This window comes from Ambystoma mexicanum, chromosome 4p, assembly GCF_040938575.1.
Source record: "Ambystoma mexicanum isolate Mex_15411 chromosome 4p, UKY_AmexF1_1, whole genome shotgun sequence".
Classification (NCBI taxonomy): domain Eukaryota; kingdom Metazoa; phylum Chordata; class Amphibia; order Caudata; family Ambystomatidae; genus Ambystoma; species Ambystoma mexicanum.
The window spans coordinates 412,551,369-412,573,184 of NC_090927.1; the positions used below are offsets into that span (position 1 = coordinate 412,551,369).

Genomic DNA, 21,816 nt, shown 5'->3' on the forward strand with positions numbered 1-21,816 from the left:
GTCAAGACATTTTTATTGCACCATGAACACATTTACAGCTGCAATTCAGCCAGTCATCCTCAGATGACTGCTTAGAAATAGCACTGACAAACCCTGTACAGCCCAAAGTCTGATATTACTGTTTGAGTTAGCTCAGAGATACGAGGAGGATGTCTTTTGGGTGGGAAGAGACAGGTAATGGGCAGGACTGGCCATAGAGATCAGCCTATGGGAGAAAATAGGTATGTGTTCATTCTTTGGGTACAGTACAGATTATAATGTGCTTTTAAATTCCCTCTGTCTAGATTCTTTATCAAGCAGTTAACTATCAGATACGTCCTTCAGAAGGAGGGGAGAGTGCACTTCTCACAGGACCCTCAGTGTTGATCACTAAGGAGCAGCACCAGGTAAGATGCAACATTCCTCTATTTTTTATATGGCACGCGCAGAAATAAGAGAAGTCTAATGAAACCAGAAAACATGAACTATGCTGCAGTGTGTAACACATACATTGGAACCCAAAACACAATTGTTGATAGATTTATCTACCTGTAAATAATGTAATTAACAATTAGTGTGTTGCAATGCTACAGTGCTCATCCCCTGTTTTCAGATAAAAAGTGTATGGCTGCATCTGCCGTCTTCATCATGACCAAGAGAAGGAAGATAACTGATTGTGTGTTGATATGACAATGTATTACTTACCGTAAAAGCATTTCTGATGGTTGTATCTGCTTAGATTCACATGCTGTGCATAGTCCGACATCCAGTGGTCACTGCGGAGTATTGCATTTTGTTTGTCGTAGTCGAAAAGGGGACGTCGACAAGGCATGTCTGTAACACTATCCCTATAGTGACGTGCAGTGTACCCACAATCCCTCACGCGTCGAGGTCCCTCTGTTTGTATTTTGTCTGCCTTGACAGAGCCTATTAGACGTGAGTGAGTACAGAAAAGAGAGATAAGAAAGTCTATGTTCCTTCCATCCGAGCGGGGAGGAAGGGTGGGTGCATGTGAATCTAAGCAGATACAACCATCAGAAATTATTTTACGGTAAGTAATGCATTGGCTTCTGATGTTTGTTAATCTGATTAGAATCACATGCTGTGCATAGACTAGCGAGCAGTACCCGGAGTTGGAGGTGGGTTGTGAGAAGGAACAGTAGAGAAAAGATGTCTGAATACTGCTTGTCCCACCTGGGAATCAGATCTAGAGTGGGCATCTAGACAGTAGTATTTTGTAAAGGTGTGAACAGAACTCCAGGTTGCCGCTTTGCAAATGGACTCAAGAGGGACATTTGCAATGAAAGCTATGGAAGCCCCTGTGCCACGAGTGGAGTGTGCTCTTGGCTTGAAGGGTAGTTCTCGCTTAAAGAGTAACAGAGAGTGATGCATTGTACAATCCATCTAGAAATAGTGGATTTCGAAACTGCATCTCGTTCTATTCCTGCTGCCACCGAGACAAAGAACTGATTAGTCTTTCTCAATGGTCTAGTTCTTTCCATATAAAACATCACTGCTCTGCGAACATCCAGTGTATGCAGGCTCTTCTCACCAAAGTTTGAAGGATTTTGAAAGAACGTTGGTAGTTCTATTTACTCGTTGACATGGAATTTAGAGATACATTTTGGTGCAAACCTAGGATGTGTGCGTAGAACCACCTTATCTTTGTGAACTGTAACAAAGGGGTCTAGTACAGAGAGCGCTTGTAGTTCACTTACTCTTCTAATGAAGGTGATAGCTATTAGAAAAGCAGTCTTAAGAGTGAGTTCTTTAAGTGTTGCTTTGTGCATGGGTTCAAAGGGAGACCCCATGAGCATGGTTAGGTCCCATCCGAGAGCGGGGTTAGCTATGGGAGAGTGTATCCTCTTCACTCCTTCCATAAAGGCTTTAATAACTGGGACTTTCCACCATGACACTAAGTTGGGAAGTGGTGTATGCGAAAAGTGCAGCTAAATGGACTTTTATAGAGTTAAGCACCAAGCATGAGTCTAGTCGGTGAGTCAGGTACAGAACAATTTGTGTGGGAGAGCTGTCAACTGGGTTGATTCTCCTTCCCCTACACCAGATGACAAATCTTTTCCATTTGCTAGAATAACAGTGACGAGTGTTAGGCTTTCTAGCCTCCCTGACAATTTCCATGCATCTCTGCGGGAGTTGTAAATGTCCAAATTCTATGATCTCAGGAACCAGACTGCTAAGTTCATGGTCTGACGGCATGGATGTAGTGTCCTGCCCTTGTCCTGTGACAGCATGTTGTACGGGCAGGGAAGTTTCACTGGAGGGGATAGGGACATCTCCATCCATCAAGTGAGCGAACCAAGGTTGTCTAGCCCACATAGCGGCCACCAGCATCATGGTAACTTGTTCCTGGTGCATCTTGTGCACTATCTTGTTGAGAAGGGGAGTCGGGGGGGGGGGGGGGGAAAGCGTAAACAAATTTCCCTGACCATGGTATCGATAGACCGTTCTCCTTGGATTGGTTCTGCGGGTACCTGGAGGTGTAATCTTGGCATTGTGAGTTCTCCAGAGTTGCGAACAGGTCTATTTCTGGGAATCCCCATTGTGTGAAGACGTCGAAGACGATGTCTTCGTGTAACCCCCATTTGTACTCTGAGGGCAGAGGGAAGTCTCTGCTGAGTTCGTCTGCTGGCAGATTGAGTTCCCCTGGTACATGTTGTGACAGTAGGAACATGTTGTGTTTGAGAGCCCACTTCCAGATGTTCTGGGACAGCTTGCACAGTCCTGGAGAGTGAGTGCCCCCCTGCTTGTTGAGGTAGTACATGGCTGTGGTGCTGTCCGTGAGGAGCATCACTGTCTTCCCTTGTAGGTGTGCCTGGAAGGCTTTCAGTGCCTTGAACACAGCTAGTAGCTCCAGTAAGTTTATGTGCTTGGATGCTACGCTCGGAGTCCAGACTCCGTGAGCAGTCTGATGGGATAGGTGAGCCCCCCATCCTGTGAGGGATGCGTCTGTGGTCAGAGTGGCTTCCACTGCGGGGGTGGCGAATGGTTTCCATATTACCAGGTTTTCCATCGACCACCACTGTAGCGAGAGAACCAAGGCCTGCGAGTCCACCACTAGATCGTCCCATTGTCAGCTGGACTGACACCACTGGCTGTTGAGCCACTCTTGCATTGGGCGAATGCACAGGCGCGGGTGAGGTACCAAATAAATACATGACGCCATCATTCCTAGTAAGCGCATTGCTTTGCGCATTGCTTTGCGTACCATCACCTCTCGACCGGCCACATATTGAGGGATCTGAAACAGCATGTTTTGGACCCTCTCGTTGGAGGGGAAGACGAGGCTGTCCTTCGTTCGAATTAGAGCCCCTAGGAATTGTTTGATCTGGCTGGGGTCTAAGCTGGACTTTTTCTCGTTGATGGAGAAGCCCAGTTGAAACAAAAGGTCTACAGTCTTTTGGGTATTTGCGAAGCATGTTTCGTAAGAATCCCCTGCTATGAGCCAATCGTCGAGGTAAGGGTATACTGGGATGGACAACCTGCGCAGGTGGGCCGCTGCCACTGCCAGTACTTTCGTGAATACTCTTGGCGCTGATGCTATGCCGAAGGGTAGCACTCTGAACTGGTAGTGCCCTCTATCATGAACCTGAGGTATTTCCTGTGTGCTGGCAACATTAAAATATGAAAGTATGCATCTTTCATGTCCAGTGTTGTCATGTAATCTCCCTGAGAAAGCAGGGGGATTACCTCCTGTAGAGTCACCATACGAAACTTTTGAGGTTTGACAAATTTGTTTGCAGGGCGTAAATCTGGTACAGGGCGCATGGTTAAGTCCTTTTTGGGTACAAAGAAGTACACTGAATAAATACCTTCCGTTACCTGGGATAGAGGCACAACCTCTATGGCTCCTTTTTCTAGTAGTTGGTCCACTTCTTGAAGGAGGATGGCAAGGTGTTCTGGTGACAAGGGCCGTCCCCTCGGGGGTCTGTACGAAGGGGATTTGTTGAACTCTATACAATAGCCACGGGCTATGGTTGATAGTACCCAGCGGTCTGATGTTATACCCTCCCATGCTTGAAGAAAGGATGTTAATCGGCCCCCGACCGGCGTAGCATGGGAGGGGACCCGAATCTTTGAGTCATTTGGTGTTGGTGGCTTGGGAACCTCTAGGGGTGGGACCCCAACCTCTTCCCTTGCCACGACATTGTCCTCTTTGGTTATATTGTCCACTGGTGCCTTGGTCAGAGGACCAGTTACCTCCAGACTATTGCTGCTGGCGTTGGCCTCGAAAAACCACTTATTGCCATAACCACGTTTGTTGGGAGGCCTTGAAATTTGATCTAGTGTCTTGATAGTGTCAAATTCTTTCTTAGCGGTTTCTAAAGCCTCATCCACCGCTTTACCAAAGAGGTTTGCATCTTCTATAGGTTTGTTAATAAGAGATGCTTGCGTCTCAGGTTTAAAGCCTGAATTACATAGCCATACATGGCATTTCAGTAGGATTCCTTGTACCCGGCCGTTTCTGCAGCATCCAGGGTATTCTTGATGATGCTTTGGTTGACTAAAGTCCCTTCAGTCACCGTGGCTAGAAGTAGAGTACGTAGGGGTTCCGATACCTCCTCAATGTCCTTACGTAGTTTGCTCCATTGTGCATCTGCGTAACTTGCCAGCAAGAAGTTATTGTTGCCAATTCTTTCAGAAAAGGCAGCTGAGGCTGTAATCGTCTTTCCTAGGGCATATCATTTTTTACCCTCTTTATCTGGTGGTGCCTCGCCAGTTGACAGCGGCACCCCTGCTCTCTTCCTGGTATTTGTCACCACTAAGGAGTCTGTTACAGAGTGGCCCGTGATGTATAAAGGGTCCGATGGCGAAGGACTAAACAATTTTTCTATCCTAGGGTTGACCCCTCTGATCAACGCAGGAGTGGATAGTGAAGGAATAATTTTCCTCCTACTGAGGCGAGGAGGGGAATGGTTTGGCTGACAGGGGGTTTCTCCTTAATGATTTTTTCGACAAAGTCGATGTCGGGAGAAGTTTCCCCGGTTTCGATCTCAAAATGCGCTGCTGCCTTACGTAGAAGTGCATTAGAGGTGGGTTGATCATCTATAGGCGATGTATTCCTAATAGGCGAGTCTTTTGGAGGGGACAGGTTTATGGCTTCAGGGTCTGAAAACACTGACGGGGACTGCCAGGGCTGTGAGGCCCCTTATTCTGGGTCTTCTCCGAAGCCCCTATCACCCATATCAGGGTTGTCTTCAAAACTTTCCTCCTGTAGGTTTTCTTCCCCCTCATTGCCTAAGAATTCATCATCCTCCTGAAAGTGGGTGTCCTCTTCAGTGAGGTCATATAAATCTACATTTTCTTGGGGTGGATCAAACAGCCTGGGGTACTTGGCCCTGGGATCTTCCTGAGGTCCCTCTCTTGATCTCTTAGGTGTTGGAAGGTTCTGCGTCTCCATAAACCTGTCCATCCTGTCCATACAGAACTGGAGTCTCTCTAGGGTTTCGTGAGGTACTCCGGAATGGTCAGGGGGAGGAAAGGGAGGGCCTTCCGTTAGGAAACGCTTCGACCTATCCCATAACATCGAAGAGAGGTCTCCTTCGCCTTCAGAAAAGCCTTCCGGTCGGCTAGGAGTCCCTCTCAACGGAGGGCGAGGTTCCTGCCTTCCTTCTGGTCTTTTCGGCATCTCCCGGGCCTTATGAGTGGTAACAGACGTATCTTTCGTCGTCCGTGGAAATGATCCTTGCCAGGCTCTCGACAACTAAGCTGTCTTTCGAGGGTACCTCCGGCATCGCCGTTACAGGCGTCGCTTGCTCTACGCCGACGGGCGCTCTCTGGCGGTGCGCGTCGTCTGGAGGTTTAGTGGTAGCACCCTTATCAGGGGTTAGCCCAGTCGCTGGTCGCATATGCGGTTGCGAGGGGGGCTTCAGACTCTTACAGTCTGAGGAGGCCGCCGGTAGGACCTGCGTCTCCATTGGCGCTAACGCCCTATTTGTCTTCGACGAGGAAGAGCCATGGGTTATGTGTTTATGGGAGTGTTTTCTGTGTGCGTCCTTGTCGCCGGGGTGTTCATCCCCATAAGCAGGGCGTGAGCCGAGCTTGTCGAGGCCGGGGACGGACGACGAGGAGCGTGAACGCTCCTTAGAGAGGTCTACGACTTCCGAAATGGGCGTCGTGTTGTCACATTCCTCGTCACTTTCGGCGGCGGCGGTGTTTGATGAGTCAAACCTAGACATGGCGTAGGCCGCTCACCTTTTGACCCTACGGTCTTTTAAAGTCTTCGGCTTAAGTAGCTGACAGGCCGCACAGCCGTCTTCTTTGTGGTCGAGAGGCAAGCAACGGTTACACCGTTTATGCTTGTCTTTCCAGGTAAACTTGCCCTTACAACGCAGGCAAAACCTAAAGGGTGTCCTCTCCATACCTGAGGAACAGATCGCATGTGACAACAACCCCGAGGGAAAAGGAGGGGAAAGGGAAAGGCATTCTCAAAGAGAAACAATAAATGTCCCACGACCCCACTCTCCCTACTGTATTTGGCCGTCGAGGCCAGGCCACGTGTTTGGCGAATGCCGAACAACCTCTTCCGTCGAAGGCACCGCCGTCGGAGATCATGATCGCCGGTGAACAGCTTCGCAGCTACGACGACGAAGGAGGGGTGAAGAAATTAATAATTAAGGGCGACCAAAAGTCGAGTAAAGTTTTTGCAATGTCTCTCGAGGAGCTCCGCGTATACGCGACCAATATCTGGGCGGAAAAAAACAATCTGAGGGACCTCGACGCGTGAGGGATTGTGGGTACACTGCACGTCACTATAGGGATAGTGTTACAGACACGCCTTGTCGACGTCCCCTTTTCGACATCGAAAAATAAAATGCAATACTCCGCAGTGACCACCGGATGTCGGACTATGCACAGCATGTGATTCTAAGCAGATTAACAAACATCAGAAATCTATTGCGTTTCATATTGGATCGAAAACAATTAATACACTGGAATATGAAGACACACCTAGTAGGCCCTGTGAACATTCAGAACGTGCAAGTGGAGAGATTTCTCCTTCACGGATCGTCAATGTTACTGAGAAACATTGAATATCTCTTCCTACTTGTTGGGATCCAGGAACCCTTTTCCAGAGAGACAACGTTCTTCGCTAACAAATACTTTAAATAACTCAATAAATATTGGCCATCTGTTACACTGGTTTTTGTTTTTGCCACTTTTATATTTATAAAGTGCGTCTGTAACTTTTAAATTGCATTTCTACATTAGTAAAAGTGCACAAAAGGAAAATAAGTTGGGTGAAAGGCAAAGATAACTGTTAACTGCACAAAAGGAATCTAGTGGACACCTTCCTCCCACGGATTCCTCATCTATGATATCTATCTCTCAGTGGCAGATGTTCTTCGAAAACATTTCCGCCGACACAGGGAGCAGCGCGGCTCCGCCCGACGCCTCTACGCGCTCTGAGGCTGGCACCTCGTAACCTAAGTTTCTTTTTTCTGAGCACTTTGCTTGCTACTAGGAACATGGCTCTTAAGCTTTATTTGTTACTGAATTTGTTGCTATGTGTCTCAAATTCGAATCTGACGAGGTCTTCGGGGTTCAAACCCTGCATGGATTGCAGGCATCCAATGTCCTTTTCGGACCAGCACTTCATATACCTTTAATGTCTTGGTGAAGATCATGACGCACAGTAATGCGCATTGTGCCAATCGAGAACGTAAAGCAAAGCTTTTCACCCTCCTCCAGAAGGAGAAGGGTGATAAGTGTATCCTTTCAAAGTCTTCTGGCACGGTCTATGGCAGCGCTGTCTTCAGCCCAGACGGCTTCGGCCAAGCCTACGGATACCAAATCCCACAGCACTTGATAGAGCCGGCAGGGAGTATGAAATGAAACATGACAAAATCGCACAAAGGGGCACACCGTTCTGTCTTCGGATGTCGATCCCTTGACCTATGGTCACGGGCCAGCTGCGCTGTCCAGCACCAACGATGACAGACTCAAGAAAGAGTTCCTCCCATTCCCCAGAAGGGCATATATGTCTCAGTTGGAGGACATTTATAATTAGGCAGGAGATCCTGCCTATTTCGGTCCGGAGCCCTTCCACCCCAGCGAAGTGAAAGACTTTCCAAAGGAGTTTTACAGGGAACAGGGTGACTTGGTGGATCTGGCAGCCAACTTGTGGGAGGCAAATGGCCTGGACATCTCATCAGAGGTCAACATGATCCCTGCTGCCACACCTGACAAACCGCAGGCAGCTTCCAGCACCTTATAGCACCGGTAGTCCCTTCACGTCCTAAGATAGAGTATGACCTGACTGACATCTTGAACGAGGGTCCTAAAAGGGAGACTTTACTGCCTTTACTGCCTTTCAATTGGGCAGTAGAGGGGCCAGTGATGGAACTGTGGGCAAAGCCGGCGTCATTTCTTATGGTGGACTGCGACCTGGCCATGAAGCACAGACCAGCCCCTTCGGACCCCTTATTTCTTTTTGCCCATGCTTCCTCAGAGAGTTTGGTGGTACAGGCCTCTACAGCGATTCTTAAGACCACCGAATTTTCATCTTTGCCTCCTGATAGGGAGACCAAGAGATTGGACATATGGGGTAGGACAGTTTTCAGCTGTTCGAGTCTGTGTCTTCGATGTGTCAGCGCCTCTCGTGCATTGTACATATTTTCTTTTGGCCTGTGGTCAGTGAGGGCTGAGGCGGCTGAGCAAATCCCCCGAGGGGGAGATGCAGGACTGTTTTGAATCCCTTATTGAAGACTGCAAGGAAGCCTCCAAACAGATTTTGCAGTCGGGCCTAGACACTGCACACTGTGTTGTAAGTAAGATGGCCACCAGCACTGTCCTGCTGTATTTTTCTTGGCTGAGGATGTCGGTGTTTGCTTCTGATGTCCAGGAGAAACTTCTGTACTATACTCTGGCTGTGTCCTCTCTCAATCTAGTAACTAAGGACTGGTATAATCGCAACATAAAACATTTTCCTGCCGATTGTCATCAATTATTTTAATTCATAATCATTCATGAAACCTACATGCTATATACATTACATGAGACAGGAGAAAGATTTTGTTTGAGAAAATTATACAAATACAAAAGTACATCACAACATTATTCTTCACATTTGAAGTGCAACAGTATTAGCATAAATTGCTTGTGTATGCATAATATTTCTAATCTGACATAGGAAAACAATGATCTAAAAATTAAAATGTAGCAGACCAAGTAATCCCCATGTGAACATACAGGTATAAATGTTCAACCAATAAATCGACTATTTTTCTGTTCATATATCAAATGTTCATACAATAACTCAGCAATTATTCTGTTGGTGTACGCTTAATATTATTATTATTTTTTTATTGTTGAATTTAATCAAATAATTGATTTTTACAATATCTTCAAAAAAAGATTCTATATTTTTTCCAGATTTATCACTGATAAAAGATAGTCTCGTTAAACGACATGTACAGTTACTTAGAGGAACAGAAAAACCATAGAAGAAGAAGAAAAAGTCTCAGTCGATTTCATTTTGTTTAAGTTCCAGTTTTTCCATTATTTGTTTCAGGATCTTAAAGGTGGCTAGTTGCCATGATGTTCTGTCTCCACTGATCATCCTTGCCCACCATACATCTTCATCGAAGATAGATGATTGTCGGAGAAGATGTTTCATATTAGGAAGCCTAGCTTCCTTGGTTCCAGGGCAGAACAGAATTAGATGGCGAATTGTCTCCTTATCCTTATCACAGAATCTACAGATGTTAGTCAGCGCCAGACCACTAATGTGATGGATTTCGTTTGACTCCAGAAGATTCAGTCTTGCTCGCATTATTAGATTTCGAGCTGCCCGGCTTGGGAACTTTTTGATGTAGTACTGAAGCACATTTAGTTTCTTCCATATTGGAGGTAGATGAGATGTGATTTTGTTTCCAGCTGCTGCAGTTAAGGTACAAATCCGGTCCATCTCCTTTATTATTTTAATTATCCTTGTCGGATTGTGGATCAGATCGTCGTCTGTACACTCTAGTTTTTAATAGAGCATGATTTTCGTTTTTCCAATCATTAAGCAACTTAGAATTTGATGTTTGGATTTCTTTAAGTACCAATCCACGAAGGAAAGAAGGTTTTGGAAGAACACATTTCCGGTATAACATGAGTGTGTTGCAGTCAACAGTTCCTTGCAGGGAGAGTAAACTTAGTTCTCGTTGAGTTAATGTAACTGAGGTTGAGTTAGGCAATCGCAGAACCGTTCTCCAAAAATATGCCTCCAATTTGGACGAAGGAGCTTTGGACAGGTTGGGCATCGCCTCTGCGCCATAAGTCACCGTGGGAACCACCTTAGATGTGTAGACATTTAGCAGTGGAATGGTTGAAAATTTGCCAAATTTTCTGTCTAAGCTTTCCCTTTAGTTCCCAAACTTCTGATTTTTGCAAAGAGATTGTTTTGCATGGCCAGGTCTTTTGAGGAATTGTCTAGGACCACGCCCATGTATTTCAATTTCTTAACTTTTTCAATAGGGATCTTGTCTATTGACCAATTGAATTTTCCAACTTCTTTGTAGAGCGTTCCATAACCATAATTTTTGTCTTTTCGATGTTAATTTCAAAGTTATTTTTGATGGAAAATGAATGCAGGTTGGAAAGTTGACGCTGCAGTCCTATTTGGGTCAAGTCAAGTAGGATGAGGTCATCAGCGTACAATAGTCTACTTATATTTGTTTGAGCCAGTTTTGGTGGAAATTATCTGACTTGATCTTCTGAGTATGGAAAGTCCCCCATGTAAGCGAGAAACGGTGCTGGGGCCAACGGGCACCCCTGTTTAACACCTCTTTTTGTCTCAATTCCGGCAGATAGAAGACCTTGTTGATTCAGGCGAACTTTAATGTTGATGTCTGTGTGCAGAGTTTTGATTGGGTTGAGAATATCACTTGTGCAGTCCCAGGCTACCAGTTTTTCCCAGAGTCTAGTACGGTAGACTCTGTCAAAAGCCTGGGAGTAGTCTATAAATGCAGTGAATATTCTAGGACTACCCTGCTTCACTTTGCTTTTTAAGATGGTTAGCAAAAAGATGTTGATTGCGGTTCCCAAGGTTTTTTTAAAGCCTGTTTGAAAGTTGTCGTTACATGGTGCATGAGAGGCCCAGCTTTGGAATTTTTTCAACAAGAGAGATCCAAAGACTTTTCCGATCCAATAAGGCAATAGCATGATAGTTTATAGGGTCTTGTTTGTCGCCTTTCTTGTATATGGGAACCACAATTGCAGAAAGCCATGAGGGGGGGGGGGACAGATTGAGAAATCACACATCTAGAGAACACAGATCTTATAAATGTTGCCCATTCGTCTGGGAATGTTTTAAGATCGATGTTGGTAATTCCATCGGGGCCCGCGCACAAGACTTTTTGAGTTTTCTAAGGATGCCTTGTATGTCATCAAGGTCATCCAGTTACGTCCATCGATGGAGCTGGTGTGGGCCTTCACTATCTTCCCTGAGTTCTTTCGAAGAGGGACCTTCAAGTGGATTTGCAATCGGTAGTTGGAAAAGCAATCTAAAGTGGTCTGCCCAAGTGGCTTCACTAATGCTATTCGTAATTTCCGGTCCAGTTTCTGCAGATACTTTGTTCAATAGCGACCAAACTTCCCGAGTTATTCGAGCAGATTGTTTTCAGAATAGCTTCAGCATCTTGTTGGTTTTCAGAATAGCTTCAGCATCTTGTTGGTGTAGCTTCCATCTGTGCGATCTCACCCACGCTTTGTATTTTCTAGTAGCATTTTGGATAGCTACCTTTCCTTCCGCCAATGGAAGGCTCGATGTAATTCTTTTATCTTTCCTGAAATCACGGCTTTTCTGAACCAGAAGTTTATCATGTGAATGGTTTGCCTTTCGGGAGCTATCATTTGGTTTTCTTCTGGAAGTTCTGTAAGGCGACAACAGGGGAGCATAGTCAACAGGATTTATGATAGAAGTATGATCCGATTTCTTGTAAAAGTTTGTAAGCTCTTTGATGCTATGGGCTGTAAAACACAGTCTAGTTCCCTGCGGATTTTGCTCCAACTCGGTCTTCATCCTATCATGATTTAAGTGGGATGACTTCCAAGTAGTCAGCAGGATGTTGTGATCACTGAACACTGTGTGTTGAACGTCAAAGGAAGTCGTTGAGGCTCGGAAACGAAGATGTAATCGATAGTTGACGTTCCTTTTCCACTTGTCCATGTCGCTAAGCAATTTTTATTTTTATATGTTGTGTCCAACTTATGCAGCTTTCTTGAGTTCATCAAGTTAAGCCACTTTTCACCACGTTGTACTCTGGGTGAAATTTTCTTTCCATTTTTCTGGTTACAGAGCACGTTCAAGTCGCCACATATAACGATATGATAAGTATTGTGGGTAGACCGTACTTCGTCAATTGTGTTCTCGATTAGTTCCAGGAATTTCTTCTGGTCGATAGCTGCAGGGTTCCAGTACACATTAAGAAGTGCTATGGAAATAGGTTGTTGTTGAACGCCTTCTGCGAGTTGTTGCGACCAGGTTAGCAAAAGTGCTAATAGAGAGTAGTTTGCAACAAGAATAGTAGATACTGAAAAACCTTTGTCCATCCGGAAGGCCGTGAGCAAACCCGAAGATGGTCGGCCTACTGAACCTTTTGACGTCGGAGCCAAAAAAGGTTTGTATCCGTCGAGCGAAGGCTTTTTTATCAGCCACGTTTCTTGGAAACACAGTAAGTCAAAAGAGCCCAGGTTGACATTACTGGACAAAGTTAGATGTAAATAGCCCCTGGTATTCCAGGAACCTAGCCTAAGCTCAGCGGGTGCGTTCTCGATGGATGATGAGGAATCTTCCGAAGGGGTCTTGTTCTTGGGCTGCTATTTTGAACGGTGTGTTGATGGGATTTTGGTAGCCAAGACCAAGCCCAGTACGCTTAATATCAAGTTACTTTGATGAATCCGATGGAGTCTGCACTGTTTTCCCGGGGGCGACCTCCTCCAGTGTTTTCGTGAAAGTTAGTTAAAAGGAACTACTGTCCCCAGAAACACCTTAACACTGCAACTAGGAAGAGGAATGGAGGATTACAGAGCAAGAGAAGTCCCAAGAACAGGCAATGCTTTAGTTGTTAGGAGCTTGTATCTGTGCCCAGGATTCTTAAAACAGGATAGCCAGAAGAAATAACAGACTGCTGGTGGGAGCGGGCTGCTCCTCTTCGTGTTACAGAGGGGCTGAGAGAAGGACGCTGGAGCCAGCCGGCTCAAATATTGACCAGAGGAATGCGGCACAAAGAAGATTCCACGCAGGAACGCCAGCAAGTACAGGGCTTTTGGGCATTCGATGGTGAAAAGAAGCAGTGTTAGGCAAGATTGTATGGAGTACACTTTGGGTGCATTACAACAACCCGGACCTCCTGGCAATAAGAACCCAACCTTTGGTATAAGTCTGTACTACACAGGTCGGTAGTCTGGTCGAGTAGCCAGGCTTATCTCAAGAGGGGTCAATGTGAGCTGTAGGGGAGTTACACAGAGATTCACAGTTACAAGTATTCAAATAAACTCTTACACACAAGGTTTCTTGATTAAACAATTATTAATTTATTTATCAGTCAGTTAGTGTAAGCCTTCATCAGATATAAAACACACAAATATACTTCAAAATACACACTCTTAGTTTCTAAGTCAGCAAGTACCCATTTGTGATGGCATGCAGACACTTCCTACACCCTCAGGTGACTTCAATAGTTAGGGTGCTGTTGACATTAATGTATCACTGTTGTATTTAGAATATTCTTGAGAGGAGTGTTAAAGAGAAGAGAGTTCAGAATAAAACAAGTATTCACACAGATATTCTGTAGCAGGTAAGTACTTTAAAAATAAACCCCCAATGCAATGTCAGTTAACCCTTTCCTGGAAGGAAGCCAAAACACATAAGCAGAAGAGACAAGAGTCATTCAGGGAGCCAGGCCAGCCAGTGTTAAGTTAGCAAAAGTCAAGGTGAGCTGAAGCACTTCTTGCAGGTAAGTAGGAAGTCTTTCACAATGTTTAAATAGTCTTTGTAGAATAGAAGAAATCAAAGTAGGGCCACAAGCTGATTAGGTTTGTGATGTAGAGAAGCTGCAAGCAACTCTACAAGAGCAACCGAGATAAGTCTCCACTTAGATCAAGCAAGGTGGCACAACAAGAGGGAAGTTCTCTCAGACTTTACAGTACCTTTAGGTTGAAGAAAAGTGCAGCAGATGGCCTCTGTACCTGTGCAGCTCTGCAGATCCTGGTGTTCCTGGGCCTCAGTCGTGGGGATAGAGGGAGGACTTCTGGGCACTCCTGCACTGCAATGGGATGGTCACTGACCGCAACCGGCAATCTTCAAACAAGTGGCACTTCAGTGTTTCAGCTCCTTGCGTCTTCTGCAAATCGCAACACCGCGGTTCCTGGCTGTCGAGATGGGCTTTCCTTGTATCTGGGGACCTGCACTCTGTTGAGAGGGCTCAGGCTCGGTTAGTCCTGCTTCCTGGGAGTCCAGAGGATCTTCCTGGAGCTCTTGACCAGCTTAAAAGCAACGCACATGATCTGGTGTTCCTGTCCCTGACTATTCGGTTCCAGCAGTGACTGCAGTGGAAATTCACCCAGCTCTGAGAGGATGTCCAAGTGGCTTACTTTGGAGTTGATCGGTCCCACCAACTCAAAGGGAGAAGTCGTCTTTGCAGGGGCTTCTCTGTCAATATGAATTTGGAGCTTCAGCACAGCAGCAGGGCTTCACCGGGCAAACCAACAGTCCAGGAGTTGCAGCAGGCACCTCTTCCAAGTTCTTCCGATTCCTTCGTCCAGTGGTCGACTCTGCCTTCCAAGCCAAAAAGCCTTGCCTTTTATGCAGGTTTCTCCCATTCATTCCAGACTAGCTGTCAGTCACCCAGCAGGGTGGCTGTCCTTGCATTCCTGTCTCCTTGGAGACTAAGCACAGGGAGTTTCGGGCACGTCCCTCTCTTCCTGCCCCTGCCAGACACCCTGGAGCCAGAGGCAGGCTTCACTCGTGAATCCTGCCAAAGACAAAAAAATAAAGGGGCCAAACCTGGTTTGGCACGCAGAGTAAATCTCAAGAAGGACCTTTCCACAAAGAAATGGCGAAAAAAGAGACTGGGGCCATTTTGACAAAAATAGCACCCTTGGGTGCTTTACTGCAGCTGCGAGCGCAGCCCGTGGTAAATGCACACCACAGTAGTTAAAAGTAAGCCACCAGGCATTCATCAAGGAAAGGGTAACATAAAAATGTTACATGAGAAGCTAGACAAAGGGGATACTAAGTAACCCCTCCAGAAACCTATTGTAAGATGGTGTGTGCTAGGTCTACAAAGTTACAAATGTAAGTAAAGTCATTTTGCCTTTACTGCTCTTGGAGACAGTAGTTTATCCAAGAGAAGGTATTTAAACCTTGGGGAAATCTGAAAGACTTCCCTGTGTCACTGCACTGAGGGCGCTGTGTGACACAATGTAAAAGATGATGGCTATGTTGTTTGTCAGGCTCCACAACCAAAAGGAACACAGTGTTCAAAATCACATTAAAATACATGAGAGAGTGGGAAACAGGGTCTCACTCTCTCCAGGTTAAAAATTCAAGTCTTCAAAATCCAGCAAAGTTGCTGGGGATCTCTAAGGTAGAGTGGAATTAGCATATTTCTGAGAATTCTCCCTAACAAGCAGCAAGACACTTAACAGAGACCCGCGATGAGAATAGCAGCCCAGCCGCAACCACAGGAAGCACTGTACTTGCAGAGACAGGAAACTACAAGTGTGTGAATACAAGAGTTTACCAGGCAACTAAAGTGTTTGAATAATAGAAGCCCTGGCAGGACAGTATACCAGGCATTTGGTTGTAAGATCCGGACGTGCAGTCAGGCGTCATATAAGTAGTGCGTCGCTACGCCCCAACCTCAGTTTCTTTTTTTACGCATGCTAACACGCTGCTTAGGAACACAGAGCTGGTCTCTTTTGTTGTTTTTTGTCATAAATCTTGATTTTTCACTAATTCCTCGATGCCACATGTCGGTCGCAAGGGTGTCTGGTTTCAAGCAGTATTCCGACTGTGGCACTAAGATGTCCCTCACCAACCCACACAAGTTGTCTCTGGTGCCTCGGCACGGGCCACGGGACGGAAGGGTGTCCGTCATGCTCTAGATGCACCCAAAATACCTTCATGACCGAGCTGCTAAACTCGGGATGGATTGTCTGCCCTCAAAATCTCTGGTGCGGTTGATGGTTCGGTCTTCAGAGGCAGATACCGAGGGGCATACCCCCGAGGAAGACCAGTGGAATAAGAGAAGGTCTCACTGGAGGAGCCACTCTTCCTTGTCCTTGTTCCGAAAAAAGAAAAGGCGCCATTGACTGGACTCTGAATTGTCGACGGAACAAGGTAAGCAGTCGGCTGGGCTAACCACCCGCCAGGAGTGTCAGGATTTTAAATCTTTGATGTTTGCAATGTTCAAGCAGCATGCTGCAGTCGGCATTGCTCCCACCCCCATGCAGCATGCCTCTGAGCCAAGAGCGGTGCTCGGTGAACCCAACCCCTCTAGTGCCATGGTACCGAATATGCCAGCGCCGATTAATCTTTCGATGTTGAAAGAAATATTATGGAAGCCGGATTACCCCGTGCGTCCATGAATGTCGACGCTATGGTGTCTCGACCTCGGTCGACATCCACCATGCCAGCGCTGATGGACAAATCCTCGACGTCGGCGACTGTCGAAGGTATTTACTCCACAACCCCAGTCCGAATTTTTCATGACCATGACGGGTATCTTCAGTGATCATGACGCGGATGACCAAGATGTCGACCTGATTTTCTCGGGTTCAAGAGGGGCCTGCTATTTTGACAGCCAAATCAGGCTTCTACAACTAGCTCAAGTCCTCCAAGATGCTAGTAGTCTGAACACTTCGCTTGACCTCGAGTTTCAACAGTCCCAGCCCTACCTTCACAATATATCTAAATATAGGGCTCTGGTAGAAAGGGTTATCGACACCCTTGGACTACAGTCAACACTGCTGCCTGTGCAAGGTTATAACCTTAGTGACATACTAGAGGAAGGTCTTGCCACTGAACGTAACATGCCTCTGAACCCGGCCATTGCTGATTCTTTGATTTCTCCAGCATGGGGTCTGGCATGGATTCACATGCTCATGAATATTCCCCATCGTCAGGCTGGGAATCCTCGGTAAAGAAAAAATCAGTATCAGTTTTGTTTCTGATCTGTCTTTCCTAGTAGTAACCAATCACTGATCTCTGCGTCATACTGACCACAGCCAATGACTGCCCTCTACCTAAGCCCCGCCTCTGGCAGCCATCTTCAGATTTTTACCGCACGTTCAAGTGTTGGGAGTCCTCGTGCTTAGCTCTCGAGCTTTTACTGCGTGTTTTGCGCTTTTTCAGGTGAATTTTCACATTTTTTCGGTTAATCGAGCCTCAAGCTCCACCGTTTCTACTCCCGTTAACGGCTACCCGTTGCGGGATTTTCCTATGCCCCTCAAGGGTGAAGATTTCGTCTAATCAACTTCTTGGAGGATTCCAGAAGATTCGCGGCCTGCTTCGTGATGGCCCAGGATGCGAGTTCGTCGCCCGGACCCAAGCTGTTTCGCAGCTGCCCTGGATGCGGGCTGCAGAATGTGTTTAAGGAAGACGAACATTTGCGATGCCTCTACTGTCTTCATGGGGACAAGACTCATGTAGAGAAGGACTGCCAGTTCTGCAAGAACTTGTCAGAGCGGACCATGAGGGACCGTCGATCCCATCTCGCAAGCTGGTTGGAGAAGGGCTCGATGGGTGAGAAGAAGAAGAAATGGTCTGAGCGGGCTTCTAAGTCCTGTGCGGGCGCCCCGGCGACGGGACCCAACACAAGGCCAAGCGCCGAAAGGTCGGGCTCTTTGGTCGCCAGGCAGGGCGCACCTTCCCCGGCACCGGCAACCACGAGCCAACGCTCCGGTTCGAGGAAGAGAAAGTCTGAGACCCCGGGTAAGCTTCGGGAGAAGCCCCGTCCGATCTCGGAAGAGGGGGAGCGAGGCGTCGCCCCTCCCCCAAAGGAGAAGGCCCGGGACGCACCTAAGGTGGTGAAGGCCCCTACCCAGCAGGCGAAGGCCTCTATCGAGGCTATCGCGGCGACTCTTGCCAAGCCGGCAGAGACACCGCCAGCGGAGACTGCTTCCGGGACTAGAGTTTCCCTGCCGCCAAGGAGGGAATCCTCTTTTCAGCCCATCGTCGTGGCCGCCATGAAGAAGCGAGGGGGGGCACGGTGCCCTCCTCGAGCTCGGAGTCAGCCTCGGAGGAGGAACTGACCGAGGCCGTGAGGAACCTCGAAGTCCAATTCGAGAAGGTTCGATCCCGTCAGGAAGATCCTCGGGAGATAACCGAGGAAGACGACGATGGTGAGGAAGAGCGGCCTTCCCTTCCGGCGCAGCCGGATCCTAGGCCTCAGGATGGCTCGGCGGCCATTTTGTCTGCCATCCAGTCCTTATGCTCTGAGATAAGGACGAGATTCCCACGGCCCAGGCCGGAGGACCCGCAACCTGGCCCGTCGGGAAGTCCTCAGAACAAACGACGGAGGACCCAACCCTCTCCTCCGCTCGCCCCCGTAAGGCCTACAGTTCCCTCCTCATCCTCCCACGAGTTGGGAGATGACGGTGCGTTGGGCTCGACGACGGGTTCTGAGGGCGACCACGACGGAACGGGTCTCCCGTCTCCCGTCGCACGGGCCTCGCCGCCCGAGGAGATTGGCTCATTCCACGCCATGATCGCCAGGGCGTCCGAATTGTTCCAGCTCTGCCCGGAGGAGCAGAAAAAGGAAGGTTTGCTCTATCAGCGCCGGGAGGCCAAGAGGAAGACGGTCATCGCGGTGCCCCTAATCGATGACATCTGGGAGGAGGGCCTGTCGGTTCTCAAAAACCCCTCCACGGCACCAGCCAAACGGGACCGGTACGAGAAGAAGTACCGGGTCCCCGAAACCGCTCCCCTGTGCCTCAGGGCCCAGCCAACGCCAGACTTGGTCGTCTCGGCGGCGGCGAAGAAGAAAGCGGCGGGGTCAGGAGCCTCGGCGTCGAATTCCCCACCGGACGGCGAGGGAAAGAAGTTGGACGCCATGGGGCGGCGGGTCATTTCGTCGGCGGCGACGACGATCAAAGCGGCCAACGCCCTGGCGATCGTGGCCCGTTATGACAGGGAGCTCTGGTTTAAGCTGGCCCCCATATTGGACTTCCTGCCGGACGACAAGAGGTCCGAGGCCCTGGAAATACTGCAAGAGGGCGAGGTGGCCTCGGGCCACGCCATAACGGTGGCAACCGATATTGCCGATACCGGGTTCCGCCAGCTGGGCAACGGTGTTTGCCTATGACGACGGGGTTGGCTCCGGGAGACCGACTTACGTCAGGACGTCCAGACCAGGGTGTTGGACATGCCTTTCGACGGCAGCAACTTGTTCGGGAAAGCGGTGGACGAGTCCCTCCAAGCCATAAAAACGGACACGGAGACGGCTCGCGCCCTAGGAGCCCTTCAGCAACGACGGCCCTTTCGGAGCTCCGGAGGCAGACAGGGTGCCTCCAAGGGATCCAGCGGTGGCTCGTCGTCCTACCGCCAGGCGGCACGCTCCACGTCTCAGGAGGCCTACAGGGGTCGTGGCAAGCAGGGAGCGCCTCGCCGCCGTCGGCAAGGTGGCGAGGGCGGCAAGGCCACCACCTCCAAGCAGGACTGAACCGGCCGTGGTCTCGGGCCCCCACCGAAGCACCCCGGTGGGAGGCCGGCTGACGAATTTTGTCGGCGTGTGGAAGTCCATCTCCACTGACCGTTGGGTGCTGGATACCCTGGCAAGAGGACACTCTATCGAATTCCTGAAGAAGTGCCCTCACGTTCCACCTGTGGCCAGGAAGGAAAATCACGTCCCGCAACTGCTGTTGGAGGTACGGGCGATGCTCAGGAAAGGCGCCATCGAGCTTGTCCCAAAGAGGCTCCGGGGTGTACTCAAGGTACTTCCTCGTCAGGAAGAAAACGGGCTGCTGGCGCCCATCCTGGACATTCGTACTTTGAACAAATACATCAGATCACAAAAGTTCAGGATGGTCACCCTCCAGCACGTACCTGGACAGCTGGAGGAAGGCGACTTTCTATCGTCGTTGGACCTGGAGGATGCATACTTCCACGTTCCCATCCTCAAAAGTCACCGAAAGTTCCTCAGGTTCGTCGTCCAGGGACGCCACTACCAATTCAGAGCACTGCCGTTCGGATTGAAGTCGGCCCCCAGGGTCTTTACCAAGTGCCTAGCACCAGTGGCGGCGCGGCTACCCCTGCCTGGACGACTGGCTCATCCGCTCAAGGACGAGGGAACTCGCCGTCGAACACACTGCGAGGACCGTCCAGCTACTTAGAAATCTGGGATTCGCCATAAACTACCCAAAGTCCCACCTGGTGCCGTCGCAGGTGGCACTGTTTCTGGGAGCGAAGCTCGATACAGTGAGGCGCCTTGCGGCCCCGTCGGAAGAACGGACGAAGACCATTCTAGGCAAAGTGCAGCGCCTGCTAGCCACGGACGTGGCCAGGGTGAGGTTCATCAAGTCCCTCCTGGGGATGATGTCCTCTTGCATCTACCTGGTGCGCCTCTGCAGACTACGGATGCGCCCTCTTCAAGAATTTCTCGACGCCCGTTGGATACAGGCGACGGGCACCTTCGAAGACAGGGTCCCCCTCAACAAGGTGTTCCGGCGGGCGATTCAGTGGTGGGGCGTTCGAGCGCACCTCACGGCGGGCAAGGACTTTCAGACGCCGGCGTACCAGGAGACGGTGACGACGGACGCCTCCGTGGAAGGTTGGGGCGCCCACACCGGAGGTCTCCACGCACATCAACGTCCTGGAACTCGGAGCCGTGTTCTGGGCTCTCAAATCGTTCCTCCCGTCGCTCAAGGGCAAGGTGGTGCGGATCTTCACGGACAACACCACAACTATGTTTTACATACGGAAGCAGGGAGGCACCAGATCCCCAGCCCTATCCAAGGAGGCACAGGATCTGTGGCACTGGGCGGTCGCCCATGGGATGTTCCTGGTTCCCTTCCACCTGGCAGGAGAAAGCAACACCATCGCCGACTCGCTCAGCAGGGAGCTGCGCGCGTGTCACGAGTGGGAACTGCGTCAGGATCAGGTGGATCAACTCTTCCGACGATGGGGCAAACCCCAAATCGACCTGTTCGCAACAGCGACGAACTCGAAGTGCAAGAGGTTCGCCAGCAGGTTTCCCCAGCCGAGAAGCATGGGCGATGCGTTCTCGTTCCCCTGGGACGGCCTATACCTGTATGCGTTCCCTCCGTTGCCGTTGCTGCTTCGACTCATCAGCCAGCTCAAGAGGTCCCGGTGCAGGATGATCCTCGTCGCACCGGCGTGGCCGAGGCAGATCTGGTTCCCGGACCTTCTGGACTTGTCATCGTCCCCTCCCATCAAGCTGTCGGCGGACGCGGACCTTCTCTCCAGAGAAGGAGGCGCCATCTTCCACCACGACCCCGCGTCGCTGAACCTGCAGGCTTGGCTCCTGCAGCGCTAGAGTTTGGAGGCTACGATATACCGGCCGATTGCAGAGAGGTTCTTGCAAAGGCCAGGGCGTCCTCGACTCACAAATGCTACGGTCATAAGTGGAAGAGGTTCTCTATCTGGTGCCGAGCACAGAAGATCAACCCCCTACGGATTACGGCCCCTCATGTGCTGCCGTACCTGCTATCGCTGGCAAAGGAAGGGCTAGCCCATGCCTCCATTAAGATTCATCTGGCGGCGATCTCCAGATATACCAGAACCACAGGACGGACGTCCCTGTGGTCCCATCGACTGGTGAAAGAGTTTATGAAAGAACTATTCCGGTCGTTCCCGCCGGCGAAGGC

General features: G+C 49.2%; 1 protein-coding gene across 3 annotated transcripts in view; it reads left to right on the forward strand.

The window, feature by feature from the left end:
• The window catches only part of NBAS (NBAS subunit of NRZ tethering complex), a 3,456,930-nt gene that overhangs the window by 1,580,039 nt on the left and 1,855,075 nt on the right, over positions 1-21,816 (forward strand). For all 3 annotated transcript variants that reach the window (XM_069605942.1, XM_069605943.1, XM_069605944.1), the window contains exon 35: positions 285-386. In XM_069605942.1, coding sequence (XP_069462043.1) covers positions 285-386 — 102 coding nt within the window. The remainder of the gene's footprint in view (positions 1-284; positions 387-21,816) is intronic.